The 21,274-nt window shown below is 43.8% G+C and overlaps 1 protein-coding gene across 2 annotated transcripts; it reads left to right on the top strand.

The window, feature by feature from the left end:
* Positions 1 to 368: 368 nt before the first annotated feature.
* On the top strand, positions 369 to 21,267 carry jupa (junction plakoglobin a). Of its 2 annotated transcripts, XM_046856895.1 has the most exons (16): positions 369 to 520; positions 9,276 to 9,327; positions 9,949 to 10,113; positions 10,552 to 10,805; positions 10,915 to 11,153; positions 11,333 to 11,534; positions 12,254 to 12,398; positions 12,694 to 12,797; positions 13,033 to 13,371; positions 13,511 to 13,663; positions 13,835 to 13,954; positions 14,049 to 14,199; positions 15,102 to 15,223; positions 15,313 to 15,352; positions 15,540 to 15,667; positions 20,366 to 21,267. In XM_046856895.1, exons 2-15 carry the CDS (start codon positions 9,312 to 9,314, stop codon positions 15,662 to 15,664), a joined length of 2,175 nt encoding a protein of 724 aa, XP_046712851.1. In that variant the 5' UTR covers positions 369 to 520; positions 9,276 to 9,311; the 3' UTR covers positions 15,665 to 15,667; positions 20,366 to 21,267. The 2 variants fall into 2 exon arrangements, with proteins under 2 accessions (XP_046712851.1, XP_046712852.1); XM_046856896.1 differs by lacking the exon at positions 15,540 to 15,667.
* Positions 21,268 to 21,274: the final 7 nt, after the last annotated feature.

The following is a 21,274-nucleotide window of genomic DNA, read 5'->3' on the forward strand; positions in this document are numbered from 1 at the left end:
GAAGGTAGGAACCGAAACGGCCTGCTCAGATACCCGTATGTCTAGCCTCGAGTATGACTCATGAATGTGAGACTGATAAGGTATGACGCCATTACAGGTGTGGCTGCTAGTGGGGACATGTCCTCACATACCAAACAAACCAGTTTATGTGTTTTAAAAACGCAAATGAAATGTGATACAGTCGGTTTTGTGATCCACGACTCTTTTTAATGCATTTCTTTAAACACACAAACACACACAAGCTTTTATAAGATTCGTTTCTAGGTGTTGCATTTTAGATGTAGATATTGTGTGTGTGTGTGTGTGTGTGTGTGTGTGTTGTGTAGTGCTGGGTGTGGCACGAGTGCTTTCACTCCCGGGGGGGCGGAGCTTTGGATCTCGATCCCTGCCTGTATCTTCCGTGAGAGGGTGTGTGTGTGTGTGTGTGTGTGTTTGGAATTCGGGCAGAGCTCAGCGCTGCACACGGACGGAAGTTTCGAGGCTGAATTTGTGTTGTTTCTCGGAGAGGTCGAACAAAAAGGTGAGCGAATTCGTGGGTTTTCTTTCCGGAAAATACCGGATCCTTACTGGGAATTCTTTGTATTTCCTCTCTCGGTGTCGCTCTTCCGGGGAATTAGGGTTTTCTTTTTTTTTTGGTGGGGAATAGAATAATCCTTTTGGCTTGTTTTCTGGGTTTATGGTGTATTTAGGGTTATTAATCTGAAATCTTGAGGTCTTCCGGTGTGGGTTTTCACACTTGCGGCTGAAATTCGCTCGCACTTCCGAGTGTCGGGTTTCGGCTTTGATCTTTTTTTTTTTTTTTAATGGCAACTTTGTTTCGTTTAGCGGTTTAAATCGGGGTCGCAGTTTCTTCTCTCACACACACACACACACACACACACACACACACACACTCATCACTGTGACACTATTATCCGCTCTGTTCCCATGTATATTAAAAGCTACTCAAAAACAAAAAACACAACAAAAAAAACCGGAAGCGACTGTTTCTTGCCCCCATTTGAGACCCCAGTCCTGCATTGTCCGAGTCTAAATGTCAGCCCTCAAAGGCCAGCTCTGTGTTCCTGTTTACTGCCTCCTGAAACTTGTAGCATATTTTGAAAGTGAACTTTTGAATGGATTCCGTTCACACGATCATAATTCGGTTTACTCGATCCGGATCTTTTGGCTTCAAGATGATTGAATTAGGACCTGGAGGCTTTTTCTTACTTTTCATTAGAGGCAAAGGTTATGAAACCACACCTTGGAATCCACTTTTATTAGAGAAGGAGAGAGAGAGAGAGAGAGAGAGAGCGCGCAATGCATTGTGGGGGTTACTACTAGTGTGAAGGGTTGCTATGAACCTTAGTGAAATTGACAAAACTGCAAAAAGGCCCTATTTTGTGTGTGTGTGGGGGGGCTTGGTGTGCAGCCTTCATTTACCGAAAAAGTTTCCTTTTTCTTCCTCAGGTCATTGTTGAGGTTTTGATTCATATCATGGTGTAGTCATGATTTGAGTGTGTGTGTGTTGTGAAAGGACTTGGGTGGAGCTTTATTTTTTCATGCTTGATTCATACACAGTAATAATCGTGCAAGACAAAACACCTGTCATTCACCTGTACCACCCTTTTGTCCTGAACGTCCCACGCCCCAGGTAACTTCGGCGATAAAGTTTTTTTTTCGTGTCTGTTTTTCCCCCCAAAGTGTCTGTGGAGATGTTTTTTTAATTAATACCCCACAGAGGCAGTTCTACTGCTGATTGTTTTTTCCTCTCTGAGTCATTTTTGCTCCACAAATGGGGGTGTGTGTTGGGGGGGGTCTTTGCTTTTGTGTCGTGGTGTTTAGCAGTGCAGTCAGGACACACTTGCTGTCCAGCTGTACGTATTAAAGCTCAGATTTACTGTAGCTGGGAACCAGGATACGGAATCGTCTCTTAAAACCCCCCCGGTCATGTTAAATCCCCGATCATGACCTACATCAGGAAAGGAAGGAAGGAAAGAGTGATAGCCCTGTTGGTAAACACACATCCAGAGAGGACAAAGTGGGATTTGGTTGATCTGTTTATACACTATATGGACAAATGTTTGTGGAAGCATTCCATGTTTAGTCTCCATTTGCTGTTTTAATAACCTCCTCTCTTCTGGGAAGATGCTTGTCACAGATCCTGTTCTCACCAGTCAGGCTGCACACGTGTGTACTTTGTGTCATGTTACGGGTTTCCTGTCGTCCATTGAATGGCACGTTAATTGCTAATCGCTCCGTTTATAACGCGAAAGCAAGACGATCTGCTTGTCGCTTCACGTGTCGCTTCAGAACCACACAACAACTCGAGGCCACTGTGCGACTCTAGACTTCACAATGAATAATTTAACTTCGGGACTTTTTGTACTCCTGTCATTCGCTATTCCGAATCGAATCCCATAATAATACGTCAGCGTGAGGTCGACGAGAAGCACGAAAGGGACACAGAGACGACGCTGTCCACACATTCGCGACCTCAGTATTGTGGATGGTATTTAGACAGTGATGGAAAAGTGGTTAGGCGTGTGTCATCCAGGAAGCAGACCAGGGTGGGGAAACAAATAACGCCATTCTGGGAACGTTCACACACCGGAGACACGTGTCACGGCCGTGAGGAAGCGTTCTAAATAAAGCTGGACGTGTTTGACCTTCGGGGTCACGTCGCAATGGATTAATGCGCCAGATATATTCAGATGTTTCTTTCTGGTGTAACAGATTGTGCCTGAGTGTGTGTGTGTGTGTGTTGTCAGCGTTGCTGGTTTGAGAGGACAGGACTGAGCACTCGTGCACGTCGATACACACATCCGAGCGGCCGTACCGCACTTCCTCACTAACGAGAACAAAGTCAATGAAATCCTCCGGGAGCTCAGATGGGACTCAAACCCGATCACTTCCTGCTTCGGGATTTGTTTTTTTGATAAAACAAAACCACAGTGTGTGTGGGGTTTGTTCTGTTTAGCTTTATATTCTCACCATTTTCGTTTTTTTGTGAGACTGTTCTGCTTCTCCATTGTCTCATGAGCTTTTTGCTCGGGCTGTACCTCTTCCTGTAGCGCTCCTCGAGCCAATGAAATATTAACCAGCTGTCACTTTGCCTCACCTGTGATGCAGACCTCTGGCTGCTAACCCCAAATACGCTTCACCCACCGCTAGCTTAATAATAGATCTTTTTAACACTGCAGCTCGAAATGACATGATTTCTGGCCTCGACCTGCTCAGATGTTGTGGGAAATTAAGTCAATCTGTATTTCTCCCAGAAGACCTTTATTTTTTCTTGCAATCCAGGTTGATATTCGTGGAAATATTTAATATCTAGGTCCAAACAGACATCCTGTTGTTGTCCTGTTTGGTGGACAGAATGCCATAGGGGGGTGTTTGTGTCGAATATAATCTGCACAGCTCAGGCCCGGTCTTGGTAAACTGCACTTGGCCTCGTTCTCACATCGCTCTCTTTTCATGCTTCTGTGAAGTGAATCCATCATCCAGAACAGGCTCTGATTCACTCCGCTGTCCGTCAAGGCACTTTTCTTGCCCTCTCGCAAACCCCCCGCCTTCCCCTCCCACCCTCCCTCTATTTCTCTCCTCAGGAATGCAGGGAGAACATGTTTTTTTTTTTTATGCTTTCATGTTCCTCTTCCAAAACTCCATGAACACGCACGTCTTACTGTACCTTCAGCGGCGTCCGGTGGGTTTCTCCATTTCCCAAATTCCACTATGGGTAACAACCCGAGAAACGAGATTTACGATAAAATCGAGTTTTTATCGTTAAAATAATTGTACTTAAGACGAAACAATGGCGCAGCTTGTCAAAGCATGTAAAAAAAGGGAGTCGTCAAAGTCGCGCCGTAACGACAGATCCTTCAGGCGTTCCCCAAGTCGTATCGCTTGCCTCCTTACTGTCTGATGAAGAATCCTGATTTATTCAGGTGCACTCTGGAAAAAAGATCGCAGCGCCCTCTATTGGCGATATTTAAATTTCAGGAGCGAGTGCGTTTCTCCAATAGAAACACGAGACGGTAGATTTGAAGGTGCTATGCCGAGGTTGGAAAGAGAGATGGTTTAGATGTTGCTGGAGCATCATCGTCTGTGGTTACTGACTGGTAACGCTTCGGGCGCTAATTCTTATTAGGAGCAGGTAACGGATCTCTGTACGCAGTGAAAATTCTGCTGTAATGTGTATATATATTTATTCATTTTTCTCCTGGAATGGCTGGATGATGGAGATACTTCGCCTGAGGTGAAGTTCAGCAGTCCAGCTCGGGCCACCTGCTCACTGGCATGGAGCTCGTTTTCCAGCGGAAATAAGCCAGTGTCTGGGGAGCGCTCCCTGACCACAGGCTCTTAACATTATGGACTCAGCTGGTTGCTCTGTCTACTTCCAAATCCATTAACCGTGTGTGTGTGTGTGTGTGTGTGTGTGTGTGTGTGTGTGTGTGTGTGTGTGTGTGTGTGTGTGTGTGTGTGTGTGTGTGTGTGTGAGAGGGAGAGAGAGAGACACGGACTCCTCAATTTTGGAGCAATTTTGTTATCATCCACTTGTGGGAATTTACGCTGCCTGAATTATTTCTGCAGACGACTTGCATTCGATGTTTTATATGCAAATGGTCGACGTGTTATTAAAATAAAGTAAGTTGTTTCTCACCGGCGGCTCGGGCGAAAACGCGAACACACCCGAGGAACCACACCTCAATGTCAGAATCCTCGTCAAGCCTGAGGGAAAGGAGGAGCGTCACAGAAAACAAGTGTTTGTTAGAACTCTGCTCTGTCAGGCCTCTGATTGACTTTCTTCATTTCTCTCTCTTTTTTTTTTGGGTGTGGCTGTGAGCACGAGAGTCTGGGAGAGATGTTTGAGGTGATAAAGGGAGACGTAGTCATTGCCAATGAACGAGAGAATGAGGGAGGGAGGGAGGGCAAAAGACCGAGAGAGAGAGAGAGTGTGAGAGAGAGAAAGCTCGGGGTGTGGAATGTCACACCAGGATTAGAGAGCTGAAGTGGTGGGCTTGGCCAGGCCTGGTATGACTGCACCACGTTACACTGTGGCCTGATCTCAGGCTTTGTCTCTGGCTAATCCACAACACCCCACCACACCGTGTTTACCCCACCATCCTCCTCCCCTCGGGCATTTCATGACAGGGTGTAGTGCGAAAACACACCTGGCAACCCAGCGGCCCTGTAACTCTGTAAGTACAGTGAGGTGAAGTTATTCATTATCTCACCCTCAGGATGAAGTCCAAAGTCTGGAGCGAACTCTTATCTGCGTCCGATATCAGCGCCGTTCTGTAAAACCCGGACGCGTTCAGCACAATCGCACACTGTTTCCAGACCTGCTTTAGAGGAAAACACTCCAGTGCACTCGATTTACCTGCGTCGCAATACAGGCTGGTGTTCGTGGCCTGATTGATGAATAGATTCGACGATGAGCATAAATCAGAAATAATAAAAAGAATGAGTTGCACTCAGAAGCTACTTTTTCACTGTCTAGTCACAACGCGTATATGTACATGCCTGACTAATCACACCAGCGTGTGTGTGTGTGTGTGTTCAGCAGTTCATTACACATTTATTTCCCCGTAATAATAAGGGCCAGGTTCCGATTGCCATTGAGGAGGTCACGGGTGCTCGGGCGCTGTGAGATGTTCCACTCATACCTTCCCACAGAAGGTCTTCACAGAGCTGGCTTTGTGCACATCGACATTGTCAGGAATCAAACTTCCACTGAAAAGTCTTCATTCTACATGATATAAACCTTCTAGTCAGTTTGGAGATGAACCACATTTGGAGGTGATGGTCAGAGGAAATGTATATTTTCATGAAACATGCTTTATATTTGTTGAACTGGAAGATCTCCTGCTATACTGAGCTTCTCAACCCTATCGAACACCTTTGGGACGAATTGCTCGGACTGCAATCCAGAATCTAGTGAAATGTCTTTCCAGAAGATACGAAGCACAAACCAATCTTACAGTCAAGTGTCAAGTAGGATCTCAGCGAGATCAGTTTTTTTCCGAATGTCTCGATTGTGGCCGTGAGCCACCACAGGTTGATCTCCGCTTCAGTAGCAGCCTGTCGCTGTCCTCTAACGCAGACATCACCGCTACATTAGTCATATTAAGAAGTAAAACGATTGAGCTGATTTGTAAGGTTTTTAAGGAGTGTTTGGGAAAGTATTCACGCCTCTCCTTTCACTGGAAAGTTGAGAAAGCACAGCGTGTTGCTTCATGGGAGGAGGACACCAGTCATACCTGTTACCTGTTTGTACATGTTCTTATCGTCCCCCCTGGCAACAGTAAACACAGCGGATTTACGCTTTTACTCATGTACAGTCCGGTTCCTGGGAAATACACCCAAGTGCTATTGAAGATTGTGTTTGTGGTGTGAACACTTTTTATGCTTTTATGACACCCTTTTAAACATCAAGAAAAGAAACGGTAAAATCTACATGTCCATATGCAGCATTTCAAGTTTGTTTTTTTCTAATCGTACACTTTTGGGTTTATGTTAATGCTGGAGCATAATTACGGCTCTTGCGGCCGAGCATGACCGAGCTTGTTTCTACGTTTGACATTTTTTTTTTTAATCTCCTCGAGCGTTTGCTTCGCGTTTGCTCTGTCAATATTCAGAACCTGAGCAATGGGATGGTCAAAACAGAAAACGTTTTATCTGTATAATTGGAGATGTTTACACTGTTTACCAGGCCATGATTTTTCATCTTCAGCCATATTATTTTCTAAATCACATGTGCTGAACTCGACTTCGCGCACACACACACACACACACACACACACACACACACACACACACCCCGCTTATGTCTTCTACATCAAGGAGTTGGCGAGTGTCAGATTCCTGCTGCGTCCAGGATTGTTTGCTTCTGTGTGGGAGTCCGGCGCTGGGTTGCTTTTTGAAGGCCTCATGTGAAGACTTAAGTGTTTAACGAGAAGCTCAGAGCATTTTATGTTCGGTTTTCATGCGAGGTTCGATCTTTGTAATATTTAACCATCAAGATCGTGTAAAAGCTGTGCAAAAGGACCCTCATATAGCCCTGTAGCTTTTTTATTTATTACAGTTCTTGCTTAGTCCATTTGCGTTTTGAACTTTGGATCCGAAGTTCGAGAGTTCAGATTCATGCCACTCCAAGCTGCCAATCATTGGCCCCTGAGCAAGGCCCTAACCCCATAGCTGCTCAGTTGTGTGAATAAGAAAAATGTAAATCGCTCTCGACAAGGGTCATCTGCCAAATGGTATAAATGTATTTAATCTTTAGTTTGACACAGAACAATGTTGTTCAACTGTTTTTCAGAATGAGAATGTATGAGAACATACAAGGGGTATGGACATTCACCTTGGGGAAGAGGGTGAAGTCCTGAATCTGGCATGTAGAGTGGGTGCGGACTTGGTAACGCATGTGGTCAGAATAGCACCGGTCGCACAGCTCCCGATGTACACAGGACGATGTCTATTGACTTATCGAGGTCGGTGCTCCCCGTGACCGTGCGTGCGGCCTTGTGCTGCCACCTGTTGGGCGGTTACAAAACTAGTCCCGAAACTGTTCATTATCACCTAGTATCGTGCGTCCTACACGTGCTTGAGTTTTTATTCCTAATTCCAAAACTTGATTAATAAACACACAGTCTTCTCTGAATATGACGCTTTAATCCCCAGTAGTCTGGTCGAAACACACGCCGGACCCCTCCTGCCATGATGTGTGTATGTTCTACCTCCATCAGAGCGGAGGTCTGTTATTACATCCAGTGCGAACTCGGATACCATCAATAAAAAAGGGGTTAAATATCGAGCGGATGCAACCGGGAGCCGTCCTGGTCATGCAGTTAAACCCATTAGCATTGACGCCGGATGGTGTATTCGAACTTCAAAGCATGGACTTGCCTTATGACTCTTACTTGCTTTTGTGAGCGCGCGTGTGTGTGTGTGTGCGCCTAACCCACGTAACGCGTCCTTTACTTTGTCATGCTACAGAAATACGAAAAAACATCTTTAAAACATACACACCAATACCAGGGGTATAAAAACTCAAGTTAGCACAATGTCGCTGTTGCTACTCGCTTCGTACCGGAAATACGGTTTGCTCTGCGCATGCATGAAAACGCTAAAGCATCCACTTCCTGGTTAGCAGCTAACGCTAGCGCTATGGATTCTTTAGCGTTTTCATGCATGCTCAAGGCAAAAACGTTATTTTGCTGAAATAAGTAGAACATATCTTTTAGAAACGTACATATAAAATGTAAATCTGTATTTCCCAAATGCGGCCTAACAAATGTAAACTATTTAATACAATGTTTTTATTATTTAATTAATTTAATTGGTGCCGATTATATTGATTACTCAATTTTATTTCAAATGTTAACCGAGGTACGTATCGAACCGTGAATTTTGTGGAAATCAGGACACCCTGTGCATGAAATGACCTGTACACTCGAATTAGGAGACCCAGACCTGTTCCAGCGTGACACAAAGTGCACAAAGTCAGCTGCTATAGAGCTCTGACCCTATTGAACACCTTTTGGGATGAATATGAACACACCCCTTTCTTCAAATTTCCATCAAACCTAGTGGAACATCTTCCTAGAAGAGCAGAGACATTTAGAACATGAGGAGAAAAAACAAAAGCCTCAGACGGGGGGCAGGAGATGACTTGAGGGTAGATGGCGTTAGTTAGTATTCAGAAATGAGATTTGCTGTACTAATCATATTTTGAGTGTGTTTGTTTCCTGTGAAGGTCAGCGTGAGTCTGGGTGAGACGGAGAATCCATCAATTTTGTGAATTGAATTGAGGAACATTAAGAGACTCGGTGGTGAAAATGTAGGCTTGGTTAGGGTAGGCTCAGGTGTGTGTGTGTGTTTGTGTGTGTGTGTGTGTGTGTGTGTAGGGTGAATCACGCATAGCCGGTTCTCCGACTTGTTTGTGGTTATGACAGCTCATATCTATCCCAGTGTTTGTGTGCAGAGACACAGGTCAAAGTTTCTCTCACACAATGTGCCACTCCCTGATGTTTCTACACGCACACACACTACACACACGCACACACACACACACACACACACACACACACACACACACACACACACTTAACCGAGCTCCTCTGTGCACACACCACCGTCGTCTCTCTTGGAAAACATAATTGGATTGTGTTTGATGATGTCAGGGTTTTATTGATTGTGGAAGTCAGTAATATTTATTGTTTTGGGTTGTTTGTTTGTTTGTTTTTACAATGATTATTATTAACTTCATATTTTCTCTCTCTTTCTCGCTCCAGGTTTGGACATTTGGCTTTGATTGAGCCGACGCCTCAATGATGGCAATGCAAAGTAAGTCCTGTTGGAAATCAAGGTTCTGCCCAGAGCACTGTTAAATCAGACCAAATCGTATTTTTTATTATAATAAAGCCATGCGCACTATACGGTCAAAAGTATCGGGACACCTGACTTTTCCACCCGTATGTGCTTCCTCTCCAAACTTTTAACAGTTTTATATCAGATGAAATTTTTCCTTTATTTGAACTTGGAGACCCCGAACCCGTTTCAGCTCCATGAAGATCTGCTTTACATGGTTTTGGAGTGGAAGCTCTCCAGCTTTAAACCCTATTGAACACCTCCGGGATGAATGTGAACGCTGACCGCACCCCAGACCTCCTCACCTTCTCCTCTGCTTCACACATCCTTATGGCTGAATGAATCTCCGCAAAATCTAGCGGAACATCTCCCGGGATGAGTGAAGGTTATTATAAGAGTAAACGGAGGCTAAATGTGGAACGGGATGGTCAAAGAGAAGCACGTAACGATCTAACAGTCTGGTGTCCGCAAACCTTTGGTCATATAATGTTTCTCTCGGTGTTCTTTTTTTTGTGTAATCAATCACTTCATCGTGAAAAATCTGATAAAGGATTCTAAACTGTGTGTGTGTGTGTGTGTGTGTGTGTGTGTGTGTAGTGGGTGAGCGTGATGGTGTGGTGAAGGTTACAGAGTGGCAGAAAACGTATTATACGGCAGATTCAGGCATCCAGTCAGGAGCCACCACAGTGCGTACAGACAATGAAGGGCCGGAATACAGCAAGTCCTACACCTTCACCTCCACTGTTAACGAGCACCCTGCAGGTGAGACACACACACACACACACACACACACACACACACACACACACACACACACACACACACTCCTGATGTACACAGGACAATGTCTTTTGGCACACTGACTTATGAAGGTCGGTGCTCCCTGTGAGTGTGCGTGCGGCCTTGTGCTGCCACCTGTTGGCGTGTTACAAAACTAGTCTCAAAACTTTTTTGATATTATGAAAACAGGAAAAAAAAAGTCCAAAGCGTTTTTTTTTTTTAGGTGCACAGCCGCCTTCCTCATATCTGTCGTGTCTATCGTGCATTAAAACCAGAAGCTCTGTCTCGTTTCCATGACGTTTTGAATTGGTGAACGCAGACCAGATTGTTGTTCCTGTTTTCAGGCTTTTTGTTCCTTTTTTCAATGATCACTTCTCGGTTCCTGAGCGCACACAAACCCGTACCAACTCTCTCATTCAGACCTGGACTCTCAGTACACCATGACCCGGGCTCAGCGCGTGAGGCAGGCCATGTTCCCCGAGACCATGGTGGAGGGGACGACCATTTTGTCCACCCAGATGGAATCGTCCCAGCAGACCAACGTCCAGAAGCTGGCCGAGCCTTCACAAATGCTCAAGACGGCCATCATTCACCTGATTAACTACCAGGACGATGCAGAGCTCGCGACCCGCGCCGTTCCTGAACTCACCAAGCTCCTCAATGATGATGACCAGGTACCTGAGGGGCTTTAACCTGTACCCTCATGGACTGTATGTCTAAGATGGTTTAAACAGGAGATCCGTGCATGCTGAGGAAGATATGAGCATCTTGTTCATTTTGCAGGTGGTGGTGAACAAAGCAGCGCAGATAGTGAACCAGCTGACTCGGAAAGAGGCGTCCCGGCGTGCCCTGATGCAGTCTCCTCAGATGGTGGCGGCTGTGGTGAGGGCCATGCAGAACACCAACGACATGGAGACGGCTCGCGCCACCGCCAGCATCCTACACAACTTGTCGCACCAGCGCGAGGGCCTACTGGCCATCTTCAAATCGGGAGGAATTCCCGCGTTGGTGCGCATGCTCAGGTGAACACTCGTGCCGCACAAATAGGATCATCTTGGATCTTAGAACCTTGCAAACAGTTTGTGTAGATCCAAATCCATGCTTTGGAAGTGTGATTTGGGCGAGATGTGTTTATCGTGAGGAACCTCAGCAAACTGTAATGCACTATAATCATATCAACCAAGTGATGTCTGTGTCGCAGCTCTCCTTTGGAGCCTGTGTTGTTCTACGCCATCACCACGCTCCACAACCTGCTTCTGCACCAGGAGGGGGCCAAGATGGCCGTACGTCTGGCTGATGGTCTGCAGAGAATGGTGCCGCTGCTGAAGAAGAGCAACCAGAAGTTTCTGGCCATTACAACAGATTGCCTTCAACTTCTCTCTTATGGCAACCAGGAGAGCAAGGTGTGTGTGTGTGTGTGTGTGTGTGTGTGTGTGTGTCTCGCTCTCTGGGATTTTGTTTTCGTTCTTTTGTTATGAGATCTTCACCGATCAACGTAGCACCCGCAGGAACCAAGGTTTTCCAGCAGAGCGTCACAAGAGCTTTCTTCTCCCAGTGCATCCTGGTGCTTCTACAGCATGATCCATCAGATAAGAATCCAAGTTTGTGCTGCTTAAGATCGTCTGTGGAAACAGACCAGAATGATCCTTGTTCACGAGTGCTTTCTTTGAGCACTTTTGGAAGATTAAACATAACAAACTGAGAAACGTACTTATTATCTCCTTGGAACGGTGGGAGTCAAGGTTTCAGAAACATCAGGCGGCTTGGGAGCAGTCGGTTCTCAAACCTGTGGTGAAACTCACTGATGTGCACGAGGATCTGTCTGATGCTGTAAGATCTCCAGCAGCACAAACTGCTAATTCAGTTCATGCTAGCTTTGATTTTAAAAACAGATGAAGGAATGCAGATGGTGGTCTTATCTGATGGATCACGATGTAAAGACGGCATCAGGATGCAGTGCGAGAAGAAAGCGAGCCAGTGGAGATCTTGTGATGCTCTGCCGGGAAACCTTTACCTCAATGTTCAGGAACGCTCTAAGGAACATGATGAGTTCAATTCAATATTAGCTGGATTTTGTGTGCATGTATCTAAAATCCTGCCATTTCTCCCGTCTCTCCTGCAGTTGATCATCCTTGCTAATGGAGGCCCCGAGGCCCTGGTGCAGATAATGGCGAACTACTCCTACGAGAGGTTGCTCTGGACCACCAGCCGTGTGCTGAAAGTGCTGTCAGTGTGTCCTAGCAACAAGCCGGCCATCGTGGAAGCCGGTAAGCGAAGACCTTCTGCTCTTTTAGCGAGACGATAAATCCCCAGGGAGTCTCAGGCTCCGTGAGAGCGCCCGTTTCTCCACTTTCTCTCGTTTTGTTTTTATCTTTTTGATGCGTGGCACCGCTAAAGCAGCTGTTCAATGGTGGATGGAATAGAAATTGGACTTTAAGGGAATTATCTTTTGCTGGTGTGTGTATTTAAATACCATGTGGCTCTTTTTTCATGTCTTTGCACACACACACACACACACACACACACACACACACACACACACACACACACACACACAAACAGGTGGAATGCGTTGTCTGGGGAAGCACCTGACTGGCTCAAGCCAGCGGCTGACACAAAACTGCCTGTGGACTCTGAGAAACCTTTCTGATGCTGCCACCAAACAGGTAATATATCCATTACACACACACACACACACACACACACACACACACACACACACCCCAGAGTCTTTACATTCAGCACTAGTAGTTTAATAATATTGGTTAAACCGACTATCATTTTTTAAGGCGTTGATAATTTTTTAATTTGGTGAAAATATTTTCCGTGTTCCTTCCCATTCCCCTGTTTGTATCGCTCCATGTCCTCAGTGGAATGTTCTCTCTGTACCCCTGCATGCAGGACGGCCTGGAAGGACTGCTGGCGCTGTTGATCGACCTCCTTGCCACAGACGACCTGAACATGCTGGCTTGCGTCTCGGGCACGCTGTCGAATCTGACGTGCAATAACGCCCGCAACAAGACCTTTGTGGGCCAGAACAACGGCGTGGAGGCTCTGATCCACACGCTGGTCCGCGCCGGAAACAAGGAGGACGTGGCCGAGCCTGCCACCTGCGCCCTGCGCCACCTCACCAGCCGCCACCAAGATGCCGAGCTGGCGCAGAACGCCGTGCGCGAACACTACGGCATCCCGCCCATCATCAAACTGCTCAACAAGCCGCACTACTGGCCCGTTGTCAAGGTAAACAACATCGCCCACTAGCCAGGGTTTTTTTATATATATATATATATATATATATATATATATATATATATATATATATATATATATATATATATATATATATATACACGAGGCCTAAACACCTTGTTGTCTGCAGGCTGTGGTGGGTCTAATCCGTAACCTGGCGCTGTGCCCGGCCAATCAGGCTCCTCTCCGAGACGCCGACGCCATTCCCAAACTCGTCAATCTGCTGAAAAATGCCCACCAGGATGCTCAGAAGCACGGCTCCTCCAACCAGCAGACTTACCAGGTTGGTACGATCGTTCGAGCCGTACTCTCAGCGGAGGCGTGCGTTACGCATGCAACCATGAGGAACAGTAACGTGTCTCACACCATGGTTTATTTATCGACCCGCATGCAGCGTAGGTCTGGTTTCCGGATCTTCTTTCACACCGCCTGTTTTTTTTTATTCTTCTCTCAGGATGGGGTGAGAATGGAGGAGATTGTAGAAGGCTGCACAGGAGCGCTTCATATCCTGGCCAGAGATCGCACGAACCGAGCCATGATCACCGACATGAACACCATTCCACTGTTCGTGCAGGTGAATGTCCCAAATATACGTTTTAATATTATAATACAGCCAATCGTCTAGGTTGGGGGTGTGGCTTAAACCTTAAACCTCTCTCTTTTTCCAGTTGCTCTACTCTCCTGGCGATAACATCAAGCGGGTGGCCACTGGTGTGCTCTGTGAACTGGCTGTGGATAAAAACGCAGCTGCCATAATTGATAACGAGGGTGCCTCCAGCCCGCTTATGGATCTGCTGCACTCCAACAACGAGGGCATCGGTACGTACGATCCGGACAAATACCGTGCAGTGGAAATTCCTCATTTATGAACCGATTCCTAAAAAAAGTGCCACTTGTTTCTTCTGTAAACGGCTATTTACAAGGAAACCCCAAGCCGATAATAAATTTCGGATACCGAAAGCTAGATTGGATCGTACTCGCCGATAACTGATTAATCGACCGTAATCAAAACCGTGCTTTTTAAACTGGATACTGAATTAAAAAATATATTTTTTAACTTTATTAAAAATTAAGTACTGAATAATAAAATGTGCTAAATAAAATAAATATGAATGTTAATTAATAAATATAATATAGTGCTCTCTCTACAGCACGTGCCATCAGTGATTCACCTCTAGAGGCCACCTCTCGTAATGTCGCTTGCACAGGATTGGAAAAACTAGCCTATGTAGTATGGATTTTTGCTGATGGCTAACTATTGGCATAACCGGTTAATCAGTTGACCTCTATTTAGAAATATAGTTTGTTAAATTTTATTAATACATTTTTGCATGTTCATTTTCAAATTTGATTGGTTAACTCTGGTTAATGCACTATACATGAATGAACAAATGCCATGTTGTGATGGTGATTCGCCTCTAGAGGCTGCTCTCGTACTATATAATGACAGCAGAATGCAACCCGGAAAAACTCTGTTTGGAAAAACGATGAATCGTTCGACCCCTGAATAATACATTTGTTTGCGATATTGACCATGTATATGGAGTTTTCAGTCTCGGGGGCCTTTGGAAATGACACTTATGCCTCAAACGCATTTCCTCTTTGAAACGTGACCACTTTATTATTAATCTAATCTAAATCCAGTGTGTGGAAGCAGCGTGGTGAAGATTTGAGTATTGCTTGACTTTTAATTATAACGTTTTGTTTTTCCTGTCTCTCAGCAACGTATTCGGCTGCCGTGCTCTTCCGCATCTCAGAGGACAAAAACGCAGACTACAGGAAGCGCATGTCCGTGGAGCTCACGCACTCGCTGTTCAAGCACGACCCGGCCGCGTGGGAATCGGTACGACACGCCTCCGAATAAATCCCATGTGATCTCGCTGAAAATGAAAACAGACTTTTTTTACATTGATTTTTTTTTTATCTTTTCAGGCTCAGAGTACGATGATGGATCCTGGATATATACCCGATGGTACGTATTGCTCTGGATCAGGTTTTTTTTTCTTCTTCTTTTGCACTTAACACATTAACAAGCTTCTAATATGGTCACGACGTGGTCGTGATTTTAACGGGCTTAATTTGTGTCATCGTTCAGCACATGAAAGCTGCACTAATCCTCCTGAGCGTGTGGAAATGAGCTGAGTGTGTATGTTTTGCAGATATTGAGCCTCGCTTTGTCGGTGGCGGGTATGGATATGATCACATGCAAACGGAGCTTGACATGGCTGATGATTACCCACAGGCCTATGACTCAATGGCCAGAGGCTACAATGATGCTTGCTAACAGGTTGTTACACAAGTTCAAACAGAGCTCTCTTTCTCTCTGCCATTCTTCCTGCACAGACATGCTTAGCAATGCTTTTTATGCTGTTTACTCCCATTAACATGGCCCTCGGTGGAAACAGGTCACAGATTTGTTTGTCTTGGTGTTTGTTGAATCGTTATAATAGGAGTGTCGAAACGGTCTTAAAAGCGATCGAACAAAATAGTACATTTAGTCTTTTTTTTTTTTTCAGGAATTTAAAAAAAAACCGCGGCATTTGAACGGGTTGCAACAGTGACACCTGCTGGTGAAATACATTTTTACAACTAACCAAAGTTCATACAATGCAGTAGTAAACAGGGTCGTGAAGGTTGTGGGCCTCAGTGTGGTCCAGAGGAGCCCTGCATTATACGATTGAATTTTTTTAATCTATTGAATATTTTCGAATGATATTAACATCCATGCAAAAGTTATACCACCTGAGAGCCTCTATAATTACCCCCCTCCAAAATTAATTCTATTTAGATAAGAAATGTTAAACGACTTACTTGCAGGTTTTCAGAAGTAGAAAGAATCTATAAATTAAGGCCTGATGAAAAACCACCTGCAAACGGAGGGCAAAAGATCCATCTGTTCCCTAAAGCTGTGTCCCACGTTCCTGGAAGATTTAGCTCGTCGTCAGATGAGGGAAGTAACGGAGTACAAATACTTCGTTACTGTACTTAAGTAGATTTTTTTTGTATCAGTATTTTACTCCACTATTTATTTTTCAGACAACTTTTTACTTTCACTCATTACATTTTTACACAAATATCTGTACATTTTACTTCTTACATTTTCAAACCCGGCTCGTTACTTTAGTTTTAATTCATTGATTTGGTGAAATATTTTTTTTATTTTCACTGTGCGCCGATTTTAGCCGAACAACCGATTTCCTGTTACTGCGCGTCTTTTTCAATCCACTGGTGTATAAAGTCCTGACCCTCACTCACCACAGATGTAGACTAGTTTATGGAGATAAGAATCAGCAGGCAGAAGGCAGTGAGAAGTTTGGGGTTAATGTGGATGAGACAGAGGGAGTCAGTGATGAGAACATGACTGAGAACAGACACATTCCTGATCATCATCATCTTTTCTCTGCTTGTGTTCTATATGTGGATCTTCAGCCTGCATACATTCATTGGGGAACATCATTTTTAATTAGTTTTATTTATATATATATATATATATATATATATATATATATATATATATATATATATATATATATATATATATTAATACATGTGTATGTGTCTGTATGTATGTATGTATGTATGTATATGTACATTTGGCTGTCAAAATTAAAATGATTGTAAACGGCACTAAATTTTATTAACGCTATCAATTCAGCGCGCATTTCTGTTTCACTATTTTTATAGTAAATGTAAATACATAAATAAATAACTAAATAAAAAAGAGGCGCAATTAAAACCTTCGGCAAAAAATACATTTATCCACTACGTCCTTTCTTAGATATAAAATAAATAAACTCCAGATAAAAATATTTTTAATCAGTAAACTTTTGTTTTATTTCTGCACCAAGTCTCAAATCAAACACCAAATCCGCCATGTTTTACACAATTTACCCTCTGGGGGGCGTTTTGTGGGTTTTTCCCTCATAATGGCGACACAAACTTAAATTACTGTCTTTATTGATCGTACAGATAAAAACAATACATCATTCAAATCTGTAAAATGTCTATAATTTTATATATATAAGCTTCCTGACTTGACTTGAAGAGGTGCAGTTTCTCCGGTATCACCTCATTAACTGTCCGTGTGGAAACATAGCAAAGGCTCTTAATGATGTCCACACGTCTCTGCACTGATATAGCCTTTATATTTAATCACTGTACATATGCTTACATACATATCACATGCTGTAAATATGATACATGTTTAACACCTCCAAGCTGCCAGTTTTGGGCACCTGAGCAAGCACTTAACTCACTACTGCTCATTTAGTAAATGAGATCATTAAGAGTCGCTCGGGAGAAACCCTTTCAACAGGAAGTGGCTATATCTCGCTATCTTTGTCTCTATTTTCTATCTAATTGTCTCTGTGTCTCTTTTAGTAAATGTCTCTGTCTCACTGTATATGTCTCTCTTGCTGTCTCTCTATTTGTTTCTCACTCTTTCTAAAGCCGTGTCTGTGTCTCTTTGTCTTTGTCTCTGTCTTTCCTGCTTATTTACATGTCTAACAAAGTTTTGAGTTTTGAAAGTAATGCCATTAGTGATCTATGATGAAAGACTTTCCTGGTTGGATTCTTACCTCTAGTTTCATATTGAACATTATAAGAAGTTTTTAAAAACAGAACAATAAAAGGTCATTAAAATTGGTTGCTGGTAAATCATGGTATATCAGTGGTGCAGGTGTTGGAGATGTGGTTCTTGTACCTGAGTCACTTCTCATAGACTTTGAGTTACTGAGAGAATGAACAGGAAGGAGAAGTTTTGACCCTCTACCATCATGATCTAAGAGAAAACAGTGGTCTCTTACCTATAGAAAAACCAAGAGTCCAATAAGCAAAGCCTTGTTTGTCACCCCTCTGGTAGTGTAGTGGTTTAGTGACACAGCCTCTGCTATCTGACTCACCTGGTTCAATTCCTACCCCTTAGCTTTCCTTTAAATTGTTTAAAAGGTTTTATAAAAAACAAAAAAGGTCCTAAAAATCAGGTTCTTGCAGGAGATCCTGTGGCTCAATTGGAAGAGCTTTGCCTCTGGGTTGAGAGGTTGCTGGTTCAAACCCCGGCCAGGACTCAAAGTTAAGCACAGGGAAGGTTCCGGTGACCGTAGTGAGGAAGGTGTCAGAAATGGCTGCGTGGAAGGTTGGATGTGGACGGTTTCAGAGGGCATATCCTGAACCAGGGGGGCAATATTCAGGCGTCTGCCCCCCTGGTGTCTGAGAAGCTGAAAACAGGGGGTTATGAAGCAAAAACATCCAAAAAAGTTTCAACATAGGCTCCGGACAAAAATTTTTTACTTTTACCCCTTCTCTCCTCCTAAATGCAAAACTCTTTTGTCTTTTTGCAGCTGTAACCCAGCAGGTCTTCACAGCCTTTGTTCACAGTCACCCACTCCATTGCTCACCACACACTAATTTCCACACAACTTACCCAGTGTGGGGACAAGCCAGATTTGAACCAGCAACCTCTGAGGTCAGAGGCAAGGCTTTTACCACAAAGCCATCAAGTCCCACAACTCACCTTCTTTTTTTTGGGGGTTTATCCTTCGTTTCATGCTTCAAAGCAAGAAATTCAGACCAGAAAGAAACACAGAAAGCAGGATTCGAACCCTGAACCCCACCAACAGCAAAACACCAGTCTTAACCCACTGAACCATCAGGAAGGACAGGCTGTGATGATTGTTTAGAGCAGGTCTATCTTTCTTTTTAACCCATCAACACAAGAATATAATGCTAAAGACAGACTTAGGAAGCAAACCCATATCATGACTAGCAGGGACAATGCAGGATTTGAACCCTGATTTACGCCATTAGCGAGTCACCAGCATTAACCCACTGAACCATCAGGAAGGACAAGCTGGGAAGCTTGTTTAGAGCAGGTCTATCTTTCTTTTTAAACCATCAACACAAGAATATGAAGATGTAGGTATCAGGAATTTAACCTACCTCATGACTAGCAGACAGAAAGCCAGGTTTGAACCCTGACCACCAACATTAACAAAGTACCAGCCTTAACCCACTAAGCCATCAGGAAAAAACAGGATGGGAAGCTTGATTAGAGCAGGTCTATCTTTCTTTTCAAACCATCAACACAAGAATTTAACGCTAAAGAAAGCTGTAGGAAGCGAATACAGATGTAAGTAGCACAAGTTAAACCCACATTGTAAATAGCAGGAAAATATCAGAATTCGAACCCTGATCTCACCACCAGCGAGACACCAACGTTAACCTATTGACCAATGGAAGAGATCAGACTGGGAAGCATGTTTAGATGAGGCACAAGCCTTAAACCACTGAGCGACCACTGCTGAAAAGCATGTGTGCTTTTTGGAGGGTTCATACTTTGTTTGATGGCAGCGCAGTAAGAAAGAAGGCATGTAGGACTGGCTTTGAAACCTTATCACCCGTGTGGACTATATTAAGGACCATGTTCAGGCACAAGCCTTAACCCACTGAGCTACCACAGAAGTGCGTTTTTTGTTTTTTTTGGTGGGGTTATCTTTCATTAAAGACCAGGAAATCAAGAAATTAATCCAACACAGAAAGGACAGAATTGAAATGTTTTCAGAGTGGACAAGGTCCAGAAGTTTTATTTACCAACACAGAAACCAAACTCTCAAACTCATCCTCGTGGGGACCCTGACATTAACCCACTAGGCTATCACATCCATCCATCCATCTATCTATCTATTTATCAATCATGATGTGAGGTCTAGTTAACAGCTAAAACAGGTAGAAGTAATAACCACTTTTTACTTAAGTACATGTCTGAGCCAAAACTTCTTTACTTTCACTTGAGTAAAAAAGTATAATCAGTACCTCAACTTTTACCCGAGTATTTTAAAACATGAGGATCTGTACTTCTACTTAAGTAAAGGATGTGTGTACTTTTGCCACCTCTGCTTGTCGTAATCGGGACCTTTCCATTCTTTGATCTCAGCTCTCGTTTTTACGTACGAATAACCACCCATTTCTTCTTCTCCTTCTTTTCCAGAATTCTAAATTTTCCCAGATGAGCACTAACGGAGGAAACGCTTCACTTTGGAAGAGTTGCCTTGCAGAGCGGCAGCGTGGTTCCGCACACACACTACTGTACCATATGCAACGATCACTGTGCTGTGAGGGGGAAGACCCACATATTACTCAACACTGCCTTTCTCATGGAAACACACCTTCTCTTACCTTTTTGTTTTTGTAGAAAATGTATTTTAGGGCTTATCGGGGGTTTGGAAAGTCGTTAGACGAAGAGGACTGGTAATCTACCAAAGAGATTTTATCGGGACACGGTTGTCCATTACACTTTTTTTTTTTTTTTACACAAATATGCACACACACGTGATGGTGGGAAAAAAAGCACAGAGACGGAAAAGCGAATCTCTGGTCCCCTTTAAAGCTTCAAATGGGTTTCAGTGGGACATCAATTTACAGCACGTCTGCTTGTGATTATTAACTCGAGCTTTTTATAGTTTGTGCCATAATAATGGACGTGTAAACTCTAATCTATTTCCTGCAATCAGTCCCGTGTAAACAGTAGCAGCTTTAAGCTTTTTTTCTGCAGAGCAACTACAACTTCAAATCATCGTACTTTATAAATAGTTTTCAGGACGTTCCTGTTCTTTTGTTATTGATTTACAGCGTCATGTTTATAACTTGCCTTCTAATAGATTCACGTTCTTATAACACTACGGAGCGGTGGGTTCTGCACGGCAGGCTGCAGGGTTCCAGACCAGAGTCCTTTTTTTTTTTGCCCCTGCGTTAATTTTAGATTTCTGTTTTTTCTGATTAAAAAGGAGTCGAACCCGAACGCTGGATGTGCGACGGTTGTCTTTATAGTGTTTCTACTTACAACCTACTTTATAACAAAAAAAACTACAAAATAAACAAATAACTGATGAAGTGTGGG

Source organism: Silurus meridionalis, chromosome 9 (genome assembly GCF_014805685.1).
Source record: "Silurus meridionalis isolate SWU-2019-XX chromosome 9, ASM1480568v1, whole genome shotgun sequence".
In the NCBI taxonomy this organism is placed as follows: domain Eukaryota; kingdom Metazoa; phylum Chordata; class Actinopteri; order Siluriformes; family Siluridae; genus Silurus; species Silurus meridionalis.

Bases quoted from the DNA above. Each gene is read 5' to 3' on its own strand.
- jupa (XM_046856895.1), top strand. The intron at 12,399-12,693 runs GTAAGCGAAGAC...ACACACAAACAG, and splicing joins GCCGGCCATCGTGGAAGCCG to GTGGAATGCGTTGTCTGGGG. The intron at 13,372-13,510 runs GTAAACAACATC...TGTTGTCTGCAG, and splicing joins ACTACTGGCCCGTTGTCAAG to GCTGTGGTGGGTCTAATCCG.